The following is a 24,603-nucleotide window of genomic DNA, read 5'->3' as shown; positions in this document are numbered from 1 at the left end:
TGCCTACCGCCTTTCCCTTCAGTGTATTGCTCTCGCCTAGAATCCACCCGTCATTCAGCATTCTTCTATATTGCTCCCACACTTTGGAATTCCCACCCCTTTTCACGCTGTTCAACCTTCCTATGTTTAATTTAAAGCCCTATTAAAGGTTCATTTGTTCTCTATGTCTTTCCCTGGTACTTAGGTGTAGCAGCAATGCACAGTCTTTTCGGTTGTTTTTTTTTTTTTTTTAGATAACTGGTTCTTAAAGTCTCTTTTTTTCTCCTTCTCCATTCTTTTTCTCTCTTCTATTGATTGTAATGGAGTTCTTTTCCCTTTTCTAAGTTTTTTTGAACTGCTTTCATTGTGTGGAAAGGTGATATATCAAGTTTTAAATAAAGTAAACTAAACTATCACCTACAAAAACAATTCTACAAAGATGCCTTTCATTCCATACAGTATTTAAATGTTCCGGTCAATATTCAGCCGATGGCAGTGGGTGTTTTTGAAAATGCCTACCATTGCTGTCTAATTTAAAACCCAGATATTCAGTGCAGGCCATATCCAGGCACCAGCGTTGACTATCCAGTTCAGTGGCAATAACTGGAAGTTACACAGGTACATCTGTTACTCGGTGTTGTACCTCTTGAGACTGCTCCTACTGGCAACTCATGGTGCGTTTGCAGGACTGCAGGCAAGGGAGTAGGGAGAAAAGGGAGCAATGCAGGACCCATGGGGGGGGGAGGGAAAGACTGAACAGGGCGGTGTGGGGAGAGGGGGGGGAGAGACATTGGACCAATGGAGGGAAGGCGAAGAGGGAGAGAGGCTGAGAGGGGGGGGGGGAGGGAAGGCTTAACCATTGGGATTTTGGCACCCTTTATTGCCTCACCTAGTCCAGTGGTTAAGCCAGCCCTGTTGTAGTAAAGGGTAAGGGGGCAACTGCTACAAGGGCAAGTCACTGCCAGCAGTTCGATTTAAAAAAGGGTCACCCCTTTGGGAATGACTTGGGAAGTCTGGAAGTTGTTTGGGGTATGTTGCTGTTTATTATGGGAGGCTGAGATTATCATTTGGGCTATTAGGTTTGTTCCAAACCTTTTTGTGAGGGGTTGAGGGAGGAGAGGGATGGGGATAGCTACTGTATTTATTGTATTTTAATATATTGCTTTATATTACCATGTTGTAATCCCCTGAGAGATCTTTTTGGAGCAGAGAGAGACATAACATTCAGAAATATAATGCAGTGTAAAAATAGAAAAAGTACAAGAGAAAAGTTATAACTTTGAAAATGTAATATAGGGCAATGCCATCCCACGGGCTGGGTCAGTGGTGTGGCTGCACAGGGGGAGGGGGCAGATATGGAAGGTGCAAAGTTTGCTCCCAATCCACCATCTCCTCTTACTGCCAATGGCAAAGTAGGCGTGGGTATGGGAGGAGCTGCCAGTAGACAAGTCACACAGGGCACAACTGTAGCTCATAACAGTCCTGACATAGGGTGATGAAATGGCTGGATGATTAGAGGTATTCTAGCTCTGTGTTCTCATCTCACAGAACATGACTGTAAGAATAGCCATAAGGGGTCAGACTAGTGGTCCATCTAGCCCAGTATCTTGCTTCAAGCAGTGGCCAATTCAGGCTACAAGTACTTGACAGAATCCCAAATAGTAGCAAGATTCATGCTATTGATCTCAGGGACAAGCAGTGGCTTTCCCCATGTCTATCTCAAAAGTAGACTATGGGCTTTTCCTCCAGGAACTTGTCCAAACCTTTTTTTAAACCAGATACACTAACCACTGATACCACATCCTCCGGCATTTCTTGAGTGAAAAAATATTTCCTCCTATTTGTTTTTAAAGTATTTCCACATAACTTCCTTGGGTGTCCCCTAGTCTTTGTACTTTTTGAAAGAGTACAAAATCGATGTACATTTACCTGTTCTAAGTATTTTGTAGACCTCTATCATATACCCCCTCAGCTAAAGCCTTTCTTCTTAAGACTTTCCTCATGTAAGGGGAGTTCCTCCCCTTAATCATTTTGGTTGTCCGTCTTTGTAGACATAACATAATACACATTTTTGTATACTGTGTTTATCCAAAAGGCTCTGAACGGTCTACAACCAAAGAATGATAGAAAAAAATTAACAAATTATAATAAACTATCTAACATAAAATATTATCTAACATTTTACAAATTCGATGAAAAGCCATGCTTTCAATTGTTTACAGAATTTTAAATAATTCTGTTCTTCATGAATTTCTAATGGAAGTGAAAAGTTTCACAGCAACAAAGCTGAATACCTTCTTAGTCGAAGAAAAAAGGCAAAGAGAATGTACTGCTGGATAGAAAAGCTTATTCTTACAAATAGACCTAGTAGAATCATGACTAGTAGAAAGAACAACCAAGTGGGAGCCAGTGCAAGAATCGCAGCATAGCAAGCGTAGCCAGGGGGGCTGGACAGCATGAAAGTCAGAGGGATCCCTGCATGGAAGAGCACAGAGGCTGCTGGCATTTATGATCTACTGTAGAAAGTACAATGGTGGTATATCGCAACGAGAAGTCTAGGAATCTCTATTTGTCTTGCCCTTTTTTGTCAGAGCTGAGCATTCTCATTCTGATGAGAAATTTTTCTAACACAGGTTTCTAAATGTGCTTTTGTTAATGGTTTTTGTGGGCGTTTTCTAGGTGAAGTGTACGATGATCTGGGACGCAAAGCAGAAATTTCGGAGGTACGTCATGGTCTTTCTTTATTCCAATCTAGAACCCTTGTATATATATATGCAAGCAGGAGAGAAACTGCAACCAGTTTTGATGAAGTACAACAATTTTAGTTTAGTTGCAGTTTGTGCTATGCCAGCACATGCTGCAACACATAAATGTCAAATGCATAATTAGCAAATACATATAAACAAATCAATGATCATCAGCATAAGTAGCAATCAGTATACATAACTACGGACAATATTGAGCCCACGGTGGTCAGTGTGATTTTAAATGCCAGCTGCTGCAGATTGTTTTATACCCATATTATCATGTCTGGATACTTGCAGTGAATATCTGGGGAAAATTAGCGCCCTGGCAATTATCTGCTACTAGAGATATTCAGGGGTCCTTTTACTAAGCTGCATTAGTGCCTACGTGTGCCCAACGGAGCCAATTCTGAGTTACTGCCTGGCTATAGCGGTAATTTCATTTTTGGTGCGCGTCCTCTACATGCACCAGAAAATAATTTGTATTTTCTGGTGCGCAGTGCTACCGGGTGGTAAAAGGTATTTGACACGCGTAGACCCTTACCGCCAAGTCAATGGCTGGCAGTAAGGTCTCAGACCCAAAATGGACGCGCGTCAATTTTCATTTTGCTGCGCGTCCATTTTCGGTCAAAATTTTAAAAAAGGCATTTTTACAGGTGGGCTGAAAAATGATTCTGCGCGCATCCAAAACATGCGCCTACACTACCGCAGGCCATTTTTCAGCACACCTTAGTAAAAGGTCCCCTTATTCTTTTTTGCTATCCTAATTTTTTCTGGTTAGTAATCTAGGAAGAGGACTGAAAATCTCAACAAACAGATACAGTAAATGCTGCTGGCTCCACCCAGACTTCACTTCCTGGACCAGTTAGTGCTGTGGTGGTCTGCCCAGATTTTCAGTTGGAGTGTCTGGTTAAGTTCTGCTCAATATCCGGGTTTGTTCCAGCCAACATGATTTAAAGGGACAGGAGCCTCTCCTGCCTGGTTAGATCCTTTTAAGTACTGGGCCCTATATTCTTAGTGAATTCCCAAATTCCTACTGAGCCAACCCTCCTGTAAACCTCTCCTCTCTTACAGACAGTGGAGTAGCCAGACCTAACATTTTGGGTGGGCCCAGAGCTAATATGGGTGGGCACTATGTATATGGGTGTGAGTAGTGTTTCTTGGGACACTCCTAAATAATGCCTTAGAGTGCACTTGATGACAGATTTTTAATAAACAGTCTGCCCAGCAGTTGTCCTGCATCAACATAAACCATATACATACTTGGAACCTATGTTGCAAAACCTTAATACCACCAGTTCTGAACACACAAATACCAATAACAGCACCTTTAAAAAGGCAGCAGTGAATACACAACAGCAATGTGTTCCAATGGAACAAAACAGACAAGTCAGACTGATACAGATCCCATACAAACCATATGCAAACAGAATCTCTCACCTGGATCACATTCAGAACAATTGAGAATAGAGGACCAAAATTTTGAAATTGGCCTGTAGCTCAGAATCAGCCTTGCCCTTCCCTACCCCCATCCCTCTCCGTAGCCCAGCATCAGCCCTACCCTTCCCCCCCACCAATCATCCCTGTAGCCATCTCCCCTCCCCCCAACCCTGATGCACATCAGAATAAAATATAAAACCCACCAACATTTATATTTAATGTTGGTGGGTTTCTCGGTAGAGGGTGGTCTCTGCAGTGCCCAAGTTTTTAAAAAAACGTTTTATATATGAACACTTTTTTTAACGTCCTTGGCACTACAGAGCCCACCCCCACCCAGAAACCCACCAACATTAAATACACAACATTTTTGTTTAAACCTGGTATTACACAAATTAAAACATTTTTGTTACCTGGTCTTGAGATTCCTATAGAGATCTATTGCTCCCGATGAGTGTGCACCTGGGATTCCAGGTTCTAGGAGTTCACTGCTCAGTCACTCTATGTCTGCCTGGTAGGGGGGGGGGGAGAAACCCGAGCCCTGGAAGATCAGTGTGCATGGGCCTCAGGGGAGACATCCGGTGAGTGCATGGGCCCGCAGGGGGGGGGGGGGGGCAGGCTGTGTGTGCACCAGCTGTGGAGGAGGGGCAGGCTCTATGTGACTGAGCTGCAGGGAGCAGACTTTATGTGAGAGTGGGACAGGCTAGCTATCAGCATGCAGGAGCAGCCTTGATGACAGCAGATTATAGCCCCATACCAGAACAGGTCTCCCAGCCCCCGCTGCCTGACACCGCCCCATAGGATCCGAATTACTGAAGCTATTCCTCTCCAATCACCCCATCCTTTCCCTGAGCCTGAAGATAAACTCAGCAGGGAGACAGGAGACTGTTAGGCTGATTCAATCGCAGCTCAGTTGCAGGCTGTTCAATCGCCTCTCCGTAGTTAGATGTCATCAGTGCAGATAAACTCAGCAGGGAGACAGTAGGCAGGTAGGTGGAAGTCAGGCTGGTCAGACAGCGTTGTAGCCAGGAGGTAGGGCCTGTCGGACAGCATTAGAGCCAGGAGACAGGAAGGAAACTCGGGCCGTTTTTTGCCTCGGTGCCGATTGACTCAGGGAGAGCTCGATGGAATAATGAGAGTCAGACGAGGAAACAGAGTGAGCTGCTGAAAAGACAGGCACCGATTGGCTGTCAGAGTGGGCGGGCCTGTGCTGAGATTGGGTGGGCCTGGGCCCACCCAGGCCCACCCGTAGCTACGCCCCTGCTTACAGAGGGCTTGAGGTTTAACTATACAATACTAATCCAAGGAAAAACTCACCTCAACCCACTTTTAGCAAAAAACCAAAACAAAACAAAAATCTCCAAAGTAATAAGCAGTTAATATTAGCACATCTCACCCCTAGCTTAATACTCCCGGAGCCCGTTCCCTGAAAGTAGAAACTCAGCCCTTTTCAGTCCCCTGTCACTCCTGAAGGAGCCTTGAAAGGACAGTTTCACCCTGGTCAAAGAAAGCAGAGGCTTGTTTAGTTACTGGGCTTTGAAAATGTTCATGCTACAGTTTGAACTAAAAGCACCAAATGGGTGTGGAATTACAAAATCGTTGACCATCATTGGCCCAGGGGCGAGTGGAGAGTTGGAAGAATTCATCTGAATGCCTATTTGGCACATTATTTTTGTTCTACTAAAGAAAAGTGCCTTTTCATGATTGCATGATATTGAAGACTATAATGTATGTACTATCTAGAGATATTGATCAAAATTGCTAAAAGTGACTATATTTTTGGAAGGTTTTTGCCAATGATGAAGATCAAAAAAGGAAGGAAAAGCCTCAAGAAGCTCAAGATCAAAAGATTTAAAGAGCTATTATGATCAAACCGGTTCGATCATAATAGCTCTTTAAATCTTTTGATTTTGAGCTTCTTGAGGCTCTTCCTTCCTATCTTGAAAAAAAACTTAAATATAGAAAATAATAGGGTATATGTGTGCTCCATAAGTTTATTTTGCATGGAATTACTCTGCGTGTTTTTGCCATGCTGCAGTTTGCCCATAGTGAATGGTAAGCTATTATTTTTGTTACATTTGTACCCCATGCTTTTTCCCACTCATGGCAGGCTCAATGCGGCAGGCAATGGAGGGTTAAGTGACTTGCCCAGAGTCACAAGGAGCTGCCTGTGCCGGGAATTGAAGTCAGTTCCTCAGGACCAAAGTCCACCACCCTAACCACTAGGCCACTCCTCCACTTCCTGAATCAGTGCTGAATGCAACCCAGAAAGTTAGTACAGTTATTACCTGTATATTCCAGGGCCCACCCTATTTTAAGTTTCTGGCATTGCTCCAACCAGGGGATGAAGTACTCAGTTCTTTGTAAGCTGAAGGGCAATAGAACCTCGTTTCAGAAAGGCCTTCATGCTTGTCTTTGTTGGTTTCTTTTCAAGACAGCTCTAAAATGTAATACAAACAGAGTTTACAACCGGCTCCTGTTTTTACCAGCAGGTGGATCTGGTCTTGGTCTTACCACATTGCACTGTGACTTGTAGTCCTCTTAGCAAAACAAGAATTTCAGATTTATGAAACGGATTTGAGGAGAGGAGAGGAGAGGAGGGGAGGGGGGTTAAATTAAAGACTGGAATAGCCAATTGGGAAAACATGGAGGCAGTTGGCAACCCTACTTATAAAGCATTATTCAATGAGTAGGTATGAATCAGTGCTCCTAATGTTGCCAGTGATTTTATAGGCTTAAAAAATAAATAATTGATATATTTTTGTCACCATTTTCCAAATTGTTAGCTCAAGGCTATCTTCAGTGTTTTCCGGTCTGTTTACTAAACTTTAGCTCATGCTAAAAACATGAGCATTTTCTAACTACTGCTGCTCCTATGTTATTCCTATGGGTACAATGGCAGTTAACCTTACCTCATGTTACTGCTCACTAAGGTTTAGTAAACAGAGCTCTAAGTGGGAACCTGAGAACACAGGTGATCAAGGGCCTTGTTTACTAAGCAGCATTATAGGTGCGGTGTAGGCGTTGTAAAAACACTAAGAGCAACAAAGAGAGTCCAAATCTCCCGCAAAAAAACACAAGAAAACAACAAGACAAGCGGAAGAAATCCAGAAAGACCAAACTGAAGTCACAGATGTTGAGAAACCAAAATAATTTATTAGGACCCAACACGGTCCGTGTTTCGGCCAAAAGAGGCCTTCTTCAGGGGTCTACAAATTGGCATGTTCGGATGTTCCTCCAAAGGTTCTCACGAAATGAGACGATCGCTTGGTGATATCCAAGTAAAGCATAGACTGTAAAGTTCAAATCTCTTCTCCCACTGATTCTCCTTGTAACCTAGGGCAAGTCACTTGGGGCCCTGTTTACTAAGGTGTGTTAGTGTTTGTATGTGTGGAAAAGTAGGTGTGGAAGAGGTGTTCTAAGAACAGGGCCCACTATGCACCTCCTCTAGATGTATAGGCACAGGTATTGAGCACTTATATGTCTACTGTATATGTTTGGATTGGACATGCCAAAATAAGGTATAACCTGAAGTGTATAGTCCAGACATATATGCTAGATATATAGGCACCCAATATCTGCACCTGTATGTCTAGAGAAGGTGCATAGGCATATGGATTTTCAATTGTGCATATTATGGGGCCAATTCTACAAGTGGGTGCCTCCTTTTAGGCACCCTGATGCAGCATGGGGTGCAGGGGCGGCCCTACCATTTGGCCACCTGAGGCGAGGGCCTCAGGCAGCAGTCTTCTGAGGTGGCATTGCCTCCCGCCTGTACTTCCCCAACCCCCTTTCCACCAATTTACTTTTTCTTTCTCATTTTTCCAAAGGCAGTGGCAGTGATTCCCAGAGGCTGCCCTGCTCCTGTTCCCGGCCCCTTCTGTCTTCTGCAGCTCGCCTTTGAAAAAAACAGGAAGTTGCATCAGAGAGGCAGGCCACAGTAGAGAGAAGGGGACAGTACCAGCAGCAGGGCAGCCTCTGGGAATTGCTGCTGCTGTCTTTGGAAAAATGAGAAAGAAAAGGTAAATTGGTGGAAGGGGGCTGGGGAAGGAATGGGGGAGATGGCAGACCAGTGGTGGGGATGGCGGCTGTGGCGGCAGCTCATTCCTCACCTTAGGGGGAGGGTGGTGGTGGGGCAGCAGTGGCTCATTCCTCGCCTCAGGCGGCAGATTGTCTTGGACCACCCCTGATGGGGAGCTGATGTAACTGTGAGTGTGTAAATGTAGCAAAGGCACCCAGAGGAAGGAGCACTGATTTTAACCTTGTTATCTGTTGGACCAGACGTGGTGAAGTTTGTAATTTTCCACCAGCTGGTAACTTAGCCCCTAACGCAGCTGTTTCAAGTCAAAAACATGCCATGTCGGGCACAGATGTGTAAATCTCTGGGAGCCTTTGGATTTTAAATAAAGACTGTTTATCTTTTTATTATGTCTGCCTTTTGCTTTTATATTCCACGTTGGATTTGGTGGAATGTTTGCCTCTGTTGTTTTCTCTTTCCCACGTGTATGCCTTCTATGTAGGTACGTGCTAGAGCAGAGTCTTCCCCAAGTCCGGTCCTGGAGTACCCCCTTGCCAGTCAGGTTTTCAGGATATCCACAATGAATATGCATGAAGTTGATTTTTCATACACTGCCTCCATTATATGGAAATCGCTTTCCTGCATATTCATTGTGAATAGCCTGAAAACCTGACTGGCAAGAGGGTACCCCAGGACCTGACTTGGGAAACACTGAGCTAGAGCATTCACGTGCACCATTATACAGTAGTGATTAGCAGTGGCGTACCAAGGTGGGGGCGGTCCGCCCCGGGTGCACGCCGCTGGGGGGGGGGTGCCGCGGCGCACGCCTGCTCCTCCGAGTTCGCTAAACTTTGCTCGTTCGCTGCAGCTCCCTCTGCCCCGGAACAGGTTACTTCCTGTTCCGGAGCAGAGGGAGCTGCAGCGAACAAACGAAGTTTAGCGAACTTGGAGGAGCAGGCATGCGCCGTGGCACCCCTCCCCCAGCGGCGTGCACCCGGGGGGGGGGTGTCATTTCGCCGGAGGGGGAGAGGTGACATCTAGCGGGAGGGGGGGGCGCACTGCACCTGGGGGGGGGTGCATCGGCGCTCCGCCCCAGGTGCCATCCAGGCCAGGAACGCCACTGGTGATTAGGGCCCCTTATGCTTGTGTAAGTGCAATAGTTCCCTGAATTTATACACGCAAAAGGATTGCATAAATGGAGGTATGTACCACTGATGAAAATGTGTCTAATTTAGACATATACTCTGGGTGAAGAGCAGATGTCACTGGACTTCCCATTTGAAACTTTTAAGCAGCTTTTAATTAGATTTTACAGCTTTACTTCATTCAGTACTGTTGTGCACTCTGTGGTAATTTTGATTTTAATTAGGTTTATTTATATATCAGCTTTCTGTGGTATAATCAAAGCGGTTTACATATTGCATTCAGGCACTTTTCCCCTGTCCCTGGTGGGCTCACAATCTAAGTTGTTTATTTTTTTTTTTTACCTGGGTAATATTTCCCCATGTGACTTTCCCACCACTTCTTTGAGACCTCCTGTTTTGTAATGTTGTTGTTTGATATTTCACTGTTTGTGTGTGCAAAAGTCATGATTGCTTTCAGATTTTTAATTGAATTTTGTTTCCTCTTTCAGAAAACAGTGCCAGTGGATTTTTCCTTTAATCTACTTGCAGATGAAAAATTTCAGTTTTATGACCACAGTCTGATTGAAGCTATTAAACTTGAAGAGCCAATGGTGCATGAGTTCTTCAGGCTTCTGTCCCTCTGTCATACAGTTATGGCTGAGGAGAAAAAGGAAGGTGAGAGATTGAAAATAGTAGCGTACTGAATAATGTTTTGTGCAAATTCTGTTTACTATTTCCTTGGCATACCTAGCTAGGTTTTAAGGAATGGACAGATCCCTTTCTGATATCATAGGCACTCTTTTAGTATAGTTTGGCTGTGGTCTATCAAATGCAGTCGTCTTCACCAGCTTGGGTCATTTCTTTGTGGCAAAAAGAAGCTAAAGACTGTACACACGGTACAGGGTAATTTTATAACAGGACTAGCCGTTGAGCCCGTAAAAACGGGCTGGAATTGGGGTTTTCCTTCCCCCCCCCCCCCCCCCGCGAGGTCGCCACCGCTTCCCCCCCTCAGAGTCGCTGCCGCCGCCACCCCTCCACCCGGCTCGGGCCCTTTCTTCGCTTCTGAACTTACACATCCATTTGCCGAACGCAGCAAGGCACATCAGCTGAGCTGCCGTGGGCCCTTCCTTCTCTGCCTGTGGCCCCGCCCTCCTGTGACGTAACTTCAGCGAGGGCAGGACACAGGCAGAGAAGGAAGGGGCTCAGTTGATGTGCGTTGCTGCGTTCGGCGAATGGATGTGTAAGTTCAGAAGGGAAGAGAGGGCCCGGGCCGGGTGGAGGGGTGGCGGCGGCGGCGACTCCGAGTGGGGGGGAGCGGTAGCAATCTCGGCGGTGCAGTTTCCCTCTCTGTCCCGCCCCCCCCCCCCCCCCCGTCATCACGTATTGACGCGGGGGAGGGACAGAGAGGGAAGTCTCTACTGCGCATTTGCGAGTGAGTCGGTCACTCGCCGTTTATATGTTTGATGCCTAGTTTTAAGCATCAGGAGCATGGGTAAATGGTGGTATTCTAGTCATTTATGTGCAAAAATTGCCTGTTATACAGTACCGTGAACAAGAAAGAACAAAGGAATCATGTAATTAGTCCAGATATACAAATAAAGCACAGCAGGTGACAAGATAAGCCTTCAAGTTAGCCAACTCAGAAATAGAAAAAAAGCCAAAATAAAACTCATACATGCACAATTACATTGTATTATAAGCAGTGGTAATAAAGTTTCATTTAAGATGAACATTGTAATATAAGCAGTGATAATATTACATTTAAGATGAACATTGGATAAAGAGTTGCATTTGAGATGAAAGTTAGATAGGGAGTTACCTTGAGGATGCGAAGTAGGTGATCCTTACGATTGCTTCAACGGCAGAGAATGGGATGGGGAGCAGGTGATTGAGGGAAAGTTCCTGGGGCAGTTATGGGGGCAGTGAAAAGATTAATTGGCTTTGTTTATGCAAATCAAGGGAGCCCCAGGAACAGGAGTGTGTCCTCTGGTTCCCAAGGTGAAGCTCATCATTCCTGGGTGTGGGCTCTGATTTGTAGATTTGAACAAACAGGAATTTGTGAGATGCTTTCTATCATGTACCACTCTGTAAAGCCTTAACTAAAGGTAGCTCTATGCATTGTTACATGATCCTTTCTGCAAATCTCTCTGTCCATCAAGCCATGATTTTGATTGCATGCACTTTGTGAGTGTGCATGCACATGGGTAAAGTTTGGATGGAGCATGGGTAGAGTGTGCAAATCAGGTGCATAGCCAGAAGTCCATTTTTGGGGGTCCAAAAGGTGGATCGAGGAGGCCAAGTATTCTCTCCCCCTCACCTGTCACCCCCCCCCCCCCCACTGCAGCCCTACCACATTAAAATATACCATTAGCGGCGGAGATGCCAAGCCCTACCAGCTGAAGACATCTCCTATGCACCCTTCTCTTCCACTGCTAACTCCAGACTCCGTTCCTTTTATCTTGCTGCACCTTATGCCTGGAATAGACTTCCTGAGCCGGTACGTCAAGCTCCATCTCTGGCCGTCTTCAAATCTAAGCTAAAAGCCCACCTTTTTGATACTGCTTTTAACTCCTAACCCTTACTCATTTGTTCAGCACCATCCTCACTTTAATATTCCCTTATCTCTTGTTTTGTCCTGTTTGTCTGTCCTAATTAGATTGTAAGCTCTGTCGAGCAGGGACTGTCTCTTCATGTTCAAGTATACAGTACTGCGTACGTCTAGTAGCGCTATAGAAATGATAAGTAGTAGTAGTAATGCTAGTCCCACCTGTGCTGCCAGAGTAGCGCTCAAGTCAATGGCACACTTCAGCCACCAACGTTGGCACTGCCACACATGCTTAGGTAGGTCAGTAATTTTAAAAATTGGACTAACATTTATGCACACCATTTGGGCATGTAAATGATTAGAATAATGGCATATACATGCAGAAATGCCAAAAGTGCATATCACTAACAGTGCAGTTGGGCATACTCATGGGCACAGTCTGGATAAGGTGAGGCACATGTTTGTGCGTGTAACTTATTTATATTGATTTTGCTCACACCTTTTTCAGTAGGTGAGTTATGTTCAGGTACACTAGGTATTTTGCTGTCCCTGGAGAGCTCACAATCTAAGTTTTACCTGAGGCAGTAGAGGGTTAAATGACTTGCCCAAGATCACAAGGAGCAGTAGTGGGATTTGAACTGGGTGTCTCTGGATGTCAAGACCACTAGGCCACTCCTCCACTTGACTTCTAGAGCATGATAAGTGGTGGCATAGCTGTGGGGGCCCGGGCCCCCCCAAATTGGCTCTGGGGCCCCCAGTTTGGCTGGTGGGGGTCTCCAACCCTCGCCAGCTGAAGTGTTTGTCCCGTGCTGGTCTCACTGCATTGCCCACCCTGCTCTTCTCAGTTGCGCCATGCATACTCGTTTTAGTGAAACTGAGCATGCGCAACACTTTGCAATCATCCGGGTCCTGGCACATAGGAACAATAGACAAAAGACTGAGGGAGGAGCAGTCAGACACAGGAAGTAAGGGGGCGGGGCGGCAATTTGCGTGTGGGAGGTGGTGGCCTGAATGTGTGTGTGTGGGGGGGGGGGGGGGCGGCCTGAGTGTGTGTGTGTGGGGGTTGGTCCTGCCCTTGGCCCGGCTGTGTCTCTCAGTGTCCCTGAAATCATGTAAGGTCAAAGGGCCCCCAGAAATTTGTAGGTATTTATTTCTGCAGATAATGTAGATAACCCAGATAATGTGCATGCTTTTGAAAATCCGAAAGTATGTACCTCACTGCAGTCTGCACCACCAAGAATTCTGTGACCAAATGGTAAAAATACATGTGATTATGGAACAGTGCACATCTTTTTACCTGCACACAAGGATCAGCCGTTTTCAAAAAGGCCATTTCTGCAGGTAAAACACTGGTTTACTGTTGGAGCGGCTTTGAAAATTGCCCTCTGTACTTTCAGATTTGTTATATGTAATGAAAAAAAATGACACATCCTGTAGATGTCTGACTGCAATACAGGAGGTAGGCATTCATTGGAAGAAACTCCCTGGCAGTTTGGGAGTTAATGGAGTTGTTTGCCTTTCACTACCTGCCCACTTCTGGCTCTCTGGCAGGTTTGAACTGCTGATGGACTTTGCAGGATGGCAGTGACTAAGCTTTGATATGGAGGAAGTGCTCATTTTTATCTGTTTATGGGCAGAATCCCACACAAATCTTTTTTGACCTTTTTAAACAGGCTCTTATTTTACCATAAAAGGGTATTTTCCATGTTAAAGTAGTGCCAGGTCTGCAGTGCTGTACATTAGTTTCTGTGCACGTAGCTCTCGTGGAGAGGCCCTGGAGTGAGTCAGATCTAGGATTTACACATCTGGCTATAGAAATATAATTCAATGTACTTTCTGAGCCACACTGTGGAGAGTGAAGTGTTTCCCTCTAGCATAGTGACCCTTCATGCTGTGCAAAACTTATTCCCATACAAGAGTAGTTCAAGGCGAGTTCCATTCAGGTACAGGAGATATTTCTCTATCCTCAGGTGGCTTGCAATACTATGTTTTGGATCTGCAGCAAGAGAGGGTTAAGTGACTTGCCCAAGGTCACGAGGAGTGGCAGCAGGATTTGAACCATGGGCATCCTTGGTTCTCAGCACACCGCATTAACCATTACATTATTTCTCTTCTTTGCTTTATCTGTAAGTATAACATATTCGTGAAGCCAATCAAGTCATCTCACAATTAGGGTCCGATTCAATAAGGCTTTCTTCTATTCTGTATCCATCAGAAAGACCTGGATCAGGCCCTTTAATTGTTTTGTTTTCAGTTTTCTCCAACTATTTGGACTTTTCAGGAGGATCTTTTAAAGCTGATCTGAGATCTGTCGCCATAAGCCTTCACTTACAACTACCTGGACTCTTTCCTCCTTAAATATCTCCCCTCTGAGCTTTTTGTAGGCTAGTAACAGTCCTTGGCTGGGGGGGGGGGGGGGGGGGCATGCACCAGGGTTTGTTGAGTACCCTGAAATTGTTGGCACTAAATTTGGCCACTAGGTACTACCAGTGAGTAACTGACCCCCATTCCTCCCTCTCACAGGTTTTGAATGGTGCTTCCGCATCATCCCAGACCTAGCTGACTTCAGGAGCAAAGTCAGGCATTGGAAGCAGGTCCCTCCATATAGCAATACACCACCATAGGAGCTGATATTCAAAATCATTTATCCATGTAACCCAGGCTCGCTGGCTAAGCTCTCCAGGTCAGGTACCCGTACATAAGTATTGCCACACTGGGACACACCAAAGGTCCATCAAGCCCAGCATTCTGTTTCCAACAGTGGCCAATCCAGGTCACAAATACCTGGCAAGATCCCAAAAAAGCTCAATACATTTTATGCTGCTTATCCCAGAAATAAGGAGTGGATTTTCCCCAAGTCAATTTAGTAATGGTCTATGGATTTTTCCTTTAGGAAGCCGTCCAGACCCTTTTTAAACCCTGCTAAACTAACCGCCTTTACCACATTCTCTGGCAACAAATTCCAGAGTTTAATTACACGTTGAGTGAAGAAACATTTTCTACGATTCGTATTAAATTTACTACTTTGTAGCTTCATCGCATGACCCCTAGTCCTAGTATTTTTGGAAAGAGTAAACAAACAATTCACATCTACCTGTTCCACTCCACTCATTATTTTATAGACCTCTATCATATTTCCCCTCAGCCATCTTTTCTCCAAACTGAAGAGCCCTAGCCGCTTTAGCCTTTCCTCATAGGGAAGTAGTCCTATCCCCTTTATCATTTTCGTCACCCTTCTCTGTACCTTTTCTAACTCCACTATATGTCTTTTGAGATGCGGTGACCAGAATTGAACACAATTTTGCAGTCACATCATGGAGTGATGCAAAAGCATTATAACGTCCTCACTTTTGTTTTCCATTCCTTTCTTAATAATACTTAACATTCTATTTGCTTTCTTAGCTGCCGCAGCACACTAAGCAGAGGCTTACAACGTATCATCAACATTGACGCCGAGATCCCTTTCTTGGTCGGTGACTCCTAACGTGGAACCTTGCATTACGTAGCTGTAGTTCGGGTTCATCTTTCCCACATGCATCACTTTGCACTTCTTCCATTTAGACGCCCAGTCTCCCAGTCTTGTAAGGTCCTCTTGTAATTTTTCTCAATTCTCTCGCGATTTAACAACTTTGAATAACTTTGTGTCGTCAGCAAATTTAATTACCTCACTAGTTACTCCCATCTCTAGATCATTTATAAATATGTTAAAAAGCAGTGGTCCCAGCACAGACCCCTGAGGAACCCCACTATCTACCCTTCTCCATTGAGAATACTGACCATTTAACCCTACTCTCTGTTTTCTATCCTTTAACCAGTTTTTAATCCACAATAGAACACTACCTCCTATCCCACGACTCTCCAGTTTCTTCTGGAGTCTTTCATGAGGTACTTTGTCAAATGCCTTTTGAAAATCCAGATACACAATAGCAACTGGCTCACCTTTATCCACATGTTTGTTCACCCCTTCAAAGAAATGTAATGGATTGGTGAGGCACACTAAATCCATGTTGGCTTTGTCTCATTAACCCATGCTTTTGAATATGCTCTGTAATTTTGTTCTTTATAATCTCTACCATTTTGCCCAGCACTGATGTCAGGCTCACCAGTCTATAACTTCCCAGATCCCCTCTGGAACCTTTTTTAAATATCGGCATTACATGGGCTACCCTCCAATCTTCCGGTACCATGCTCAATTTTAAAAATAAATTACATATTACTAAAAATAGTTCTGCCAGTTCATTTTTCAATTCTATCAGTACTCTGGTATGAATACCATCCGGTCCAGGAGATTTGCTACTCTTCAATTTGTCAAATTGCCCCATTATATCCTCTAGGTTTATAGAGATTTCATTCAGTTTCTCTGACTCATGAACTTCGAATACCATTTCTGGCACCGGTATCTCTCTCAAATCTTCCTCGGTGAAGACTGAAGCAAAGAATTCATTTAATCTCTCTGCTATGGGTTTGTCTTCCCTGATTGCCCCTTTTACCCCTTGGTCATCTAGCGGTCCAAACGATTCTTTTTTTCCGGCTTCTTGCTTTTAATATACCTAAAAAAAAAAATGTTACTATGTGTTTTTGCCTCCAATGCAATCTTTTTTTCAAAGTCCTTCTTTGCCTTCCTTATCAGTGCTTTGCATTTGACTTGACATTCCTTACGCTGTTTCTTATTATTTTCAGTTACTTCCTACTTCCATTTTCTGAAGGATTTTCTTTTAGCTCTTATAGCTTCCTTCATCTCACTTTTTAACCATGCTGGCTTTCGTTTGGTCTTCCTCCCTCCTTTCTTAATACATGGAATATATTTGGCCTGGGCTTCCAGGATGTTGTTTTTGAACAGCATCCATGCCTGATGTAAATTTTTGACCCTCGTAGCTGCTCCTTTAAGTTTTTTTTTTTCACTGTTCTTCTCATTTTATCATAGTCTCCTTTTTGAAAGTTAAACGCTAACATATTGGATTTCCTGTGTATACTTACTCCAAAGCTAATATCAAATCTGATCATATTATGATCACTGTTGTCAAGCAGCCCCAGCACAGAGTGGAGGAGTGGCCTAGTGGTTAGGGTGGTGGACTTTGGTCCTGAGGAACTGAGTTCGATTCCCACTTCAGGCACAGGCAGCTCCTTGTGACTCTGGGCAAGTCACTTAACCCTCCATTGCCCCATGTAAGCTGCATTGAGCCTGCCATGAGTGGGAAAGTGCAGGGTACAAATGTAACCATTACCTCCCGCACCAGATCATGCGCGCCACTAAGGGCGAGGTCTAGAATTTTTTGTTCTCTTGTCGGCTTCTGTACCAGCTGCTCCATAAAGCAATCCTTGATTTTGTCAAGGAATTTTACCTCCCTAGCATGCCCTGATGTTACATTTACCCAGTCAATATTGGGATAATTGAAATCACCCATTTTTATTGTGTTGCCCAGTTTGTTAGCCTCTCTAATTTCCAATAACATTTCTACATCCGTCTGTTCATCCTGGCCAGGTGGACAGTAGTACACTCCTATCACTATCCTTTTCCCCTTTACACATGGAATTTCAATCCATAGTGATTCCAAGATGTGTTTTGTTTCCTGCAGAATTTTCAATCTATTTGATTCAAGGCCCTCCTTAACATACAATGCTACCCCTCCACCAATTCGATCCACCCTATCACTACGATATAATTTGTACCCCCGGTATGACAGTGTCCCACTGGTTATCCTCCTTCCACCAGGTCTCAGAGATGCCTATTATATCTCATTTTTCATTTAGTGCAATATATTCTAACTCTCTCATCTTATTTCTTAGGCTTCTGACATTCGCATATAGACATTTCAAGCATATGTGTTGTGTGCAGGCCAGCTGAAGAAAATCTCCGGAAGGCCGAAGAGTATTCCCACCCTTGGAGTCACAAGAGTTCACTTTCGAATAATGACCAGCAATTTCAATAGATAAACTTCAAACTTTCTTTTACTGGATTAACTCAAAGAGTTCATAAACCAGCCCACATTCCTTCAATTTAAGTTCACTCGAGTGCAAAGTCACATCAATGTCTATTATATGTCTGTCTCATCCTGGATTAGGGATCCTCTGGCTGGCTGGCAAAGTCCTGCTGGGAATGGGGCTCCTCCACACCCACATCCCTCCGACCTGGTGTGCCTTTTTCCACAAGGCACTGCTATCTTCTAATGGTTCCCTTCAACGGGGGCTCAACTCAAATCCTCCTCTGTCCCCTGACAGGTTTCAACAACCAGCTATTCCAAAGTCCACCTGCTCATCTCTTGGTACTCAGGATCTTGGTGGGGGTAAGGAAACTAAACACCCTGATTCACTAGTCACAATCCCTTTAATTTCTTCTTTGCCCCGCCTCTGAAGGCTGGGCTCCCCTTATTACCACTCACCAGGCCATCTTTTAAGCCCCCATTGCCGTAGTGACCCCCAGAAAATCCTCCTGTAGCAGAGGCGTTTTCCTGGGGGAGGGGTCACATCCACTTAACTTCAAGAGTTAGCCAGACAAATGTTTGTTTTTTAATGACTTGGGCAGGTAGATACCAATATGTAGTGGCACTTATCCAGATAGGAGAATCTCCAGCCTGCATAAGTTCTGCTCACTGGGTCCATATTCAGCTATGCTGCTGATAAGCTTTACTGACTGCCTCAGTACTGTTCAGGTACTGCTGGGACAGCCTGTTGGAAGAGGCAAGACAAAGCCAGAAATAATCTGTGTACTGCTGATACTCAGCGGTGGTACCCGAATAGCTATCCAGGCAAGTTTGTAAAGTAAAATAGATTTCCCTGGTGTAAAGCAGAATAGTTGTCCCTGGTGTACAAAATATTAGCTGTCCCTGGAGTACGGCAGAATATCCTTCCCTGGTGTACAGAAGAATAACTGCCCTAACTTCCTATTAGTGGTACGCTGGTCAGTCTATAATTGGATATTCAGTGGCGGTATCGGGGCACCAACTAGTGATGAGTATCCTGTATAACATTAAATGCTGCAGCTTGTGTTTTAATCAACGCTGACTACAGAGTTTAAATATCAGGGGAATAGATTTTAGCCAGACATTTTGATAATAATTCCATCTTATCTATGTAAAGCTTCATGCAACTTGCCTCCATCCTGCAAACAAATGACATCTGTTCACAAATCCTGACTGAGGACGTGTTTATTTATTTATTAGGATTTATTTACCGCCATTTTAAAGAAATTCACCCAAGGCAGTGTACGATAATACAATCAGAACATAAGCAATAGATAGTATCAGTAGAAAAAATATTCAAATAACAGTACAAATTTTGGCATAGTGTACTACTTACAATGTAGACACAATACACAATAAAACATCTTAATAGATAGCACAGGGTATAAGTGAAGCATATAGGCAGATAAGATAGAATAACAGGAGTTAGATAGAGAATAAGGGGACTAGCTTAAAGAATGTTGCATGTGGAATCAGAAAGGTGCATGAATATGATCTCAGCTAGGGTAGGAGTGGATAATCAAGTCCTTTTATAGTGCTGTATGTGCAACTGGTGTTAGTCCTGGTGTGTGTGTGTGACTAGCAAGTTAGTTGCTTCTTCCATTAAAGGTCTGTGGAGTGGAGGAGTAGCCTAGTGGTTAGTGCAGTGCACTTTGATCCTGGGGGGCTGAGTTCAATTCCCACTGCAGCTCCTTGTGACTCTGGGCAAGTCACCTAACCCTCCATTGCCCCTGGTACAAAATAAGTACCTGAATATATGTAAACCACTTTGAATGTAGTTGCAAAAACCTCAGAAAGGCAGTATATCAAGTCCAATTTCCCCTTTAAAAGGTAGAGAGGTGTGGTAGCCATGTTAGTCCACTTTTAAAGGTTATCAATAGACATCAAACAAAATAAAACAAGGAAAAGAAAATAAGATGATACCTTTTTTATTGGACAAAACTTAATACATTTCTTGATTAGCTTTCGAAGGTTGCCCTTCTTCGTCAGATCGGAAATAAACAAACGTGTTAGTTGATAGTATATATAAGTGAAGCATCAAAGCATTTCAATGACAGTCTAGCAAGGTGGGGGTGGGTAGGAGGTATGCATGGGTACATCAAAGCAGATTCCCACCCCTGTGGGCCAACACTTTACAAGACCAGGACACTGCACCAGTGATTTCACAGTAAGAATCCTGAAGGGTAACTTTAAAACAATACAGGAACGTAAGACCTTTGAAGTCAGAATGATTGAATATTTTGACACCCAACAGACAGGACTTAACAAGGATCTGGGTTTTGTAGCCCCTTATAAACCATAAAGTTGTATTTCTCTGTTTATCACTCTCCTCTCACTGTTAGACTATCAATGAAATGAAATGCTTTGATGTACCCATGCATACCTCCTACCCACCCCCACCTTGCTAGACTGTCATTGAAATGCTTTGATGCTTCACTTATATATACTATCAACTAACACGTTTGCTTATTTCCGATCTGACGAAGAAGGGCAACCTTCGAAAGCTAATCAAGAAATGTATTAAGTTATGTCCAATAAAAAAGGTATCATCTTATTTTCTTTTCCATGTTTTATTTTGTTTGATTTCTATTGATAACCCTTTAAAAGGAAAACCAACTAGGAGTGATTACAGGTATGGCAGAGAAGGGTTTCAACTGATTTAGTAGCTATATGAGTCATAATCCAGTAAACGTTATCTGGATAAAATGGTTGCAGATATTATGAGGCTCATTTTGAAAGAGAAGAACGTCCAAAAAGTGTCATAAAGCACCATTTGGACAGATTTCTTCTCAAAATGTCCAAATCGGTGTTTTTGAAACCTGCTTTGCAGACGTTTATCTGTGCATTTTGTCTGCAGTGTGTCCAAATCATAAGGGGAGTAGGGACGTGTTGGGGGCATTTCAAAGGTGGGATTAGGGCGGGCTTAGGGCGTGCCTAACACCTGGACATTTTACAGCCATATGGAACAAAAGGAAAAAGTCTAGGGCAAAAACTTCAACGTTTTGGTCTAAACCTGTTTTCAGAACAAATAAGGGTACAGAAAGGTTCCCTAAATGACCACTGGAGGGAATCAGGGATGGCTCCCCCAGTGGTCATTGACCCCCTCCCAAAGAATGTGAATAAAAATAGTACTCAACAGCCTCTATGACAGCTTCAGATGTTATAGAGGCTGTATAGATGTATCCTGGTCCATAAGAGCAGCATGCAGGTCCCCGGAGTAGTGAAGTGGTGGGTGCAGTGCACTGTAGACAGGTGGACCCAGGCCCATACCTCCCCCTACCTGTTACTCTTGTGGTGGAAACTGTGAGCCCTCCAAAACTGACTAAAAACCAACTGTACCCAGATATAGGTGCCCCTTTCTCCCATAAGGGCTAATGTAGTGGTGTATAATTGGGGGTAGTGGGTTTTGAGCAGGTTTTGGAGGGCTCAGCAAACAAGATAAGAGAGCAGTGGTGAGAAGTGTACCTGGAAGCATTTATATGAAGTCCACAGCAGTGACCCCTAGAGTGCCCCATTGCTTTCCTGGGATGTCTGGGGGACCAGTCTGTTAAAAATTCTGGCCCCTACTACATCCCAATGGCTTGATTTTCTACGTTTTTCACTTGTGCATGTTTTTTTCAAAAATGGCCTGAAAAGGTAAATGCACAGAGCACAAAACCTTGCTAGAAACGGTATTTTCGTGGAAAAAAAAAAAGATAGATGTTTTGCTTTTTTCAAAAATGATTACATTTCCTATTCAGATTTTGGACATTTAGCGCAAAACGTCTTAAGTCCAACTTAGTCGTCATATTGAAAATACCCCTCCACAAACTCAAGATATCCAGATAAATATCGTTTAACTTAATACTGACCCTTTAATATTCTAATGGGAATTGACTCCCTAATACTTATTTTGAAAGTTAATGAGATTTTTTCCCTTTTATTAGCTTGGATCCATTGCCTGTTTTCCTCTTACAACATTAGACATGAAGGAAAGCAAATACAAAGCGTAGAACTGTCAGATGGAGTTGTTACCCACCTAACAAGGTGATCTGTAACAGTGTTCAGAGTAGAGACTTGCACAGGAACGGGGATCACGGGAATTCCACAGAAGCAGTTCCTGCGGGGATCCCGTGGGGACGGAAGCAGTTCCTGCGGGGTTCCCATGGAAGTGTATGCTACACTTGCACCAGCCTCTCACCTACCGAGTACCAACTTCTTTGAGTTCTGTCTCCTCCTCCTCCTCCTTGCTTTAACGGCACAGATGCGGAAAGTCTCCATTAAGGAGGTGGTAGAGATACAAATGGTGATGAAATTAAAAAAGGCATGGGATAAACATAGAGGATCTGTAATTAGAAAATGGAAGCTATACAAAAAACTAAACTTAAATGGCTGCATGTGTGTGGATGTGTCGAGTGACACTTAGATGGCGACGCTGGCTGTGATGAACTAGGGCCGATACCGGGAGACCTGTATGGTCTGTGTCTCATATATGACAATTTGGTTTAGGATGGGCTGGAAAGGGCTTACACAGCAACTTTAGTGGCTGGAACACGAGGACAGTGTTGGACAGACTTTTATGGTCTGTGTCCAGCAAATGAGATGAATAGGCTGGAGTGGTCTTCGAAGGCAATTCCAACAGTTGGAACATAAGGATAGAGCCAGGCGGACTTCTATGGTCTATGTCCCAGAAACACCACAGAAAGACCATAATCAAGTATATAATATCACATTCATTGTTGATTTAATCATGAATTGATAATGATTCTGTCTATTGGGCAGACTGGATGGACCATTTACTATGTTACTATTAATCCTCTCTGCTCCTGGGCTGATGCGCAGACTTCAGCTCTGACATAGGCACAAACATCAGAAGTCACCTGACCTACTGGCGTGTGCATTTTGCGATCTCTTAGCAGACAGTGCCAGTGAATCAGAGAAGTCTTACATGTGCGCACCAGAGTGTTCCAACTTCCAATTTCTGTTCCTTCATTGCCTGCAGTGCTTCAGCTCGAACCCAGAAAGCAGACAGGAATATTTTTTTTTAGTGTACCATTAAATTCTTGTGGGGGACGGGCGGGGACGAGTTAGATTCCCCGCGGGGATGGGTGGGGATGGGTTAGATTCCAGCGGGGATGGGTGGGGACGGGTTGGATTTCTGTCCCCGTGCAACTCTCTAGTTCAGAGCCAAAAATACTGTAAGTTATGAGATATAAGTTCTGCAGTATTTCCAGCTATTTCCTGAATTATCTTATGCTGCAACTGGTAATCATTTATTTTTATTGATTCTGAACTTCATGGATTTAAGAACAGACATGAGCTATTAATGCGGGCAATACTGTGACACTTGGTAGTGTATCTGAGAATGTTCAGCTTACAGAACCAGATCCTGTTTCACTGTGGCAAATTCGCTTGTGCTCTAGAACTGTAATTTTCATGGTAATTTTTTTTTCTTTCTTGCTCCTAGGGGAATTAGTTTACCAAGTGCAGTCACCAGATGAAGGAGCTTTAGTGACTGCTGCCAGAAATTTTGGGTTTGTTTTTAAGTCCCGAACACCTGAGACCATCACTGTGGAAGAAATGGGCAGAACTGTGACCTACCAGCTGTTGGCCATATTGGATTTTAACAACGTGAGGAAAAGAATGTCTGTCATAGGTACTGAGACCCCGCTTTCTGAAATTACAGCCTCATATTGGTTCACAAGGCCTCAACGTCTGCAGAGTCCTGCCCTTGATCTGTTTTACTCCCTAGTTCTTGTATATCTTTTTCCTATTGTGAGCTGTACTGAGTGAATGATGATTGTGGTAGGTCAGTACAAATGACCCTAATGTACAGCTGAGCTGAAGTGAAATTTATATTGCAGGAATTCTGGTTTTACTATCGATGTTGGATAGCGTGTCTGTCAAAGAAAGCTTCATTGTTGTATTTCCTTTAGCAGGTTTACCAATCAGTGGAGAGAGAGTTTCCTCTGCTAACAGGGTATTTTCTCAGGGCCCAATCCAGTCAGGTTTATTGGACCTTAAGGAATGCCTAAATAACTCAAATTTATTTGGATTATTTAGTCTGCAGGTTTATGTAAAGCACCAAGGTCAACTGAGATTTATGTTGTGGTGAGGCTCAGTTAAGCTCACTCTGATCACAAACATGTATCTAGAACATAAGCACTGCCATACTGAGACGGACTGAAGGTCCATCAAGTCCAATATCCTGATTCCAACAGTGGCCAATCCAGGACACAAGTACCTTTCAAGATCCCAGAATAGTAAAACAGATGTATGCTGCTTATCCTAGAAATAAACAGCAGATTTTCCTAAGTCCATATGGCTTATGGACTTTTCTTTTAAGAAATTATCCAAACCTTTTTTAAACCCTGCTCAGCTAACTGCTTTTACCACATTCTCTGGCAATGAATTCCAGAGTTTAATTACACAAATTATAGAATTGTAACAATAGAGGATGATTTTATAACAAGGTACCTGGTTTAAGAGGGCAGGTAGGCACCAATATAGACACTATCCCCCAGATTCTGTATAGGTTTCCAAATTTGGGCGTGGATCCTAGATCCATGTGTAAACTAATTAGTCAGCTAAGGGCTAACAATCAATTATTGGAGCTAATAAGCACTTAATTGGCAATAATTAGGAGTTACTAACGTGTGGCTAAATTTCATAGCATTCAGATCCAAAGGGGTGTGGCCATGGGAGGGGCATGGATGGGTTAGGGGTGTTCCCAGAAATTAGGTGCGATGTTATAGAATGCCTGCATTTGCACACCTGGCAGATGTAAATGCTCATGCCCAAAGTTAGACGTGGGATG

The 24,603-nt window shown here is 43.8% G+C and overlaps 1 protein-coding gene across 1 annotated transcript in view; it reads left to right on the top strand.

The window, feature by feature from the left end:
* The window catches only part of ATP8B4 (ATPase phospholipid transporting 8B4 (putative)), a 467,603-nt gene that overhangs the window by 359,692 nt on the left and 83,308 nt on the right, over positions 1–24,603 (top strand). Inside the window, exons 14-16 of the mRNA XM_030189574.1 lie at positions 2,659–2,702; positions 9,812–9,977; positions 23,254–23,442. Coding sequence (XP_030045434.1) covers positions 2,659–2,702; positions 9,812–9,977; positions 23,254–23,442 — 399 coding nt within the window. The remainder of the gene's footprint in view (positions 1–2,658; positions 2,703–9,811; positions 9,978–23,253; positions 23,443–24,603) is intronic.

Source organism: Microcaecilia unicolor, chromosome 1, assembly GCF_901765095.1.
Source record: "Microcaecilia unicolor chromosome 1, aMicUni1.1, whole genome shotgun sequence".
Classification (NCBI taxonomy): domain Eukaryota; kingdom Metazoa; phylum Chordata; class Amphibia; order Gymnophiona; family Siphonopidae; genus Microcaecilia; species Microcaecilia unicolor.
Note: the sequence above shows the minus strand (reverse complement) of the source record. Positions and strands in the feature narration are given on the sequence as shown.